Here is a 3274-nt window from a genome sequence, read left to right as displayed (position 1 = left end):
TTTGAAATCACCAAGGGTATCTATTGAAAAATCACAATGAAATACCCAGGGATACATTTGAAAAATCACAATGAAATGCCCAGGAATACATTTGAAAAATCACAATGAAATACCCAGGGTATCTATTGAAAAATCGCAATGAAATGCGCCAGGTATCCATTGAAATTTTGCAATGAAATATCCAGGGATACATTTGAAAAATCGCAATGAAATACCCAGGGATACATTTGAAAAATCGCAATGAAATGCCCAGGAATACATTTGAAAAATCACAATGAAATACCCAGGAATACATTTGAAAAATCGCAATGAAATACCCAGGGATACATTTGAAAAATCGCAATGAAATACCCAGGAATACATTTGAAAAATCGCAATGAAATGCCCAGGAATACATTTGAAAAATCACAATGAAATACCCAGGGTATCTATTGAAAAATCGCAATGAAATACCCAGGAATACATTTGAAAAATCGCAATGAAATACCCAGGGATACATTTGAAAAATCGCAATGAAATGCCCAGGGTATCTATTGAAACATCGCAATGAAATGTGCCAGGTATCCATTGAAATTTTGCAATGAAATATCCAGGGATACATTTGAAAAATCGCAATGAAATACCCAGGGTATCTATTGAAGAATCGCAATGAAATGCGCCAGGCATCCATTGAAATTTTGCAATGAAATATCCAGGGATACATTTGAAAAATTGCAATGAAATGCCCAGGGTATCTATTGAAAAATCACAATGAAATGCACCAGGCATCCATTGAAATTTTGCAATGAAATATCCAGGGATACATTTGAAAAATTGCAATGAAATGCCCAGGGTATCTATTGAAAAATCGCAATGAAATGCGCCAGGCATCCATTGAAATTTTGCAATGAAATATCCAGGGATACATTTGAAAAATTGCAATGAAATGCCCAGGGTATCTATTGAAAAATCGCAATGAAATATCCAGGGCTGCATTTGAAATTTCACAGAAAATGCGCTGGGTATCTATGGAAAATTCACTATGAAATACACAGGCCTACATTTGAAATGCCTTTCAAAAAATCCTAAGCATTATACATATGGCCTCTAGGCTTAAGTCTAAGTTATAGAAATGACCCTCTAGGCTTAAGTCTAGGTTATAGATAAAAGTGGTAGCCACCAGTCTTCTCACTTCGTTGGACGTGCTCAATGGGGCCCCATGAACCCCCCAGGTAGCCCTCAATTCCAGGTAAGGGCGAAATTGAATACTCATAATTGATCTTATCGGAAGGATTCAATTACAGCTACCAAGCTTTCGTGATGGATTTGTTGGTGGTGGTATGCAACAGCGCCCTAATGTATGTCATTCGATTTAGTTCCCAACCCCTCAGCCCTAATCACCTCGCAACGTAGGGTTCGGGTTACGCACCAGACATTCAGTACGATTTTCCTGCCCATTCCATGGATACCCACCAGGTAGCTCTAATCTGTTTCACCCATAATACCACTGACTGTCAGTCAGCGTACACACGCCCCTCACGTCCCTCACAACTTTGGCCATGCACAGCCGAATGCATCAGGAAGCTCATTTCCAGCAGCCGAGCCCACTTGCATCCCTCTTCCCGACGACGAAAATGATGACTTTCCTTCCCCTCATCTCCTTCTCGGAAGGATGGCCCGTCCTGCCAGTAAAGTCGCTGGTGTCCGCCGTTCCGAACCAAAGGGCAAGGGTAAGCAGAAGGCCATCGACCTGCCAGTCCCTTCAGGTTCGGGAAGCCAAAAGCGCAAATTATCCACTCCCACACCTCAATGTGCAGATGTGAAGAAGCCTAGAGGTCGTGCAACCGGTGCCGCCAACTATGTCTCTGAGGATCTTGATGGACTGTTCGACATCCTCGAGGAGCACCTACCACTTGGTGGGAAAGCATGGAACTCGGCTGCGGACGATTACAATCAATGGGCTGAGGAGAATGGCCGTCCAGCACACACCACTAAATCGTTGGAATTGAAGTTCAAGCAGGCAAGCATCATATCGAATTTTTATGGGGTCCGTATTGACATGTTTACACCAGCTGGTCAAAACGTCAAAGCCAACAGGCAATGCTGAATGCCCCCCTCACATTCAGCGTGCACATGAAATTGAGATGCTCATGAGCGAGAAGGCTGGCTCTCGCGACCTTGACGACGAGGATATCGTCGACGCTAGTGATGCCATCATCATTACTTCCAACGAGGAAGATGTTAAACAAGTTAATGTGAAAGTCAAGGTTGAAAAACCTCGAGTTCCGATTGCTCGACGCCCTCCTGCGGATTGTATTGCCACTCAAAATACTGCTCGGAATACAAGTCAGGACCTCCTTGCGACCATCACCAATGTGTTAGACCCAGACACACGACGGGCTCGCAATGAAGAACATTCCGTCAACGCTCTCCAGACAGGCCAGATCTTCACCCTTACTAGCCAGCTTCGTGAAGCTCAACGGGTCGCTGACGATCTCCGAAACCAGCTTATGGAAGCAGATCGTCAGCGGAATGCTTCTGAGCGGCGTGCAGATCGTGCAGAGCTCCTCGAAATGATGACAGAGAGACGTGGTGCACAAGTGGTCTCCCGGAAGGACCTTAGCCCTGGCTTTGCTCCTCGGGTAGGTTCACGTCGCCACTCCAAAGTTCACTCCCAACCCCGCAAGTGCCTCTATCGTCAAGAAATAACATACGCTGGTGGAGGTAAGTCTGTCAGATGGATTGGTGGATCTGACGACAACCAGGATGAAGTCCAGGGCTTCAAGGACAGCCCTGGCACTCGTCGCATCACATACTACGATGACGATGATTCTGACAACAGTGTTGATCCCATCAGGAAGCCTCACCGTCATCGCGATGTCTCCCCTCTGACTATTCAGCCTCCAACTCCTTACAATCCACCTGCATCTGGCTTCGACAATTCACAATCATCCGGCAATCTCGCTGTGGGCGGTGGTTTCGACGCTGTTGTCACCCCTCAATTACAACCACGTGTTGGTATCTCACTTACCGTTTCTCCTCATTGCCACTATGCCGATGACCTAACTACCCGTGCACGCGCAGAAGATTAACCACCGTATCACACAACCATGGACCCTCTTCCATTCATGTCCTATTGTTATTCATGTATATAATTTTCTCCATCTCGACTACCACACGCTCATTCCCCAACGTAGTTGTGTAGAGGCTCATCTCCGAGTCAGTCCACTAGAATACAGTCCTTACGCTCCAAAGTAGTTCAATTCCGCTTCTTTTGATCATCTTAATTTACGTG

The 3274-nt window shown here is 45.3% G+C and overlaps 1 protein-coding gene across 1 annotated transcript; it reads left to right on the top strand.

Moving 5' to 3' along the window:
- Window positions 1-1198: 1198 nt before the first annotated feature.
- On the top strand, window positions 1199-3071 carry LACBIDRAFT_316771 (uncharacterized protein; the record flags this gene model as incomplete). Its single annotated transcript, XM_001890058.1, has 5 exons — window positions 1199-1228; window positions 1284-1337; window positions 1393-1455; window positions 1502-1999; window positions 2052-3071. The coding sequence occupies 5 exons, from the start codon at window positions 1199-1201 to the stop codon at window positions 3069-3071; spliced, it is 1665 nt and encodes a 554-aa protein (XP_001890093.1).
- Between the last annotated feature and the right edge of the window lie 203 nt (window positions 3072-3274).

Source organism: Laccaria bicolor, genomic scaffold (assembly GCF_000143565.1).
Source record: "Laccaria bicolor S238N-H82 LACBIscaffold_78 genomic scaffold, whole genome shotgun sequence".
NCBI classification, from domain to species: Eukaryota; Fungi; Basidiomycota; class Agaricomycetes; order Agaricales; family Hydnangiaceae; genus Laccaria; species Laccaria bicolor.
This window is presented reverse-complemented; position numbering and strand designations above follow the sequence as displayed.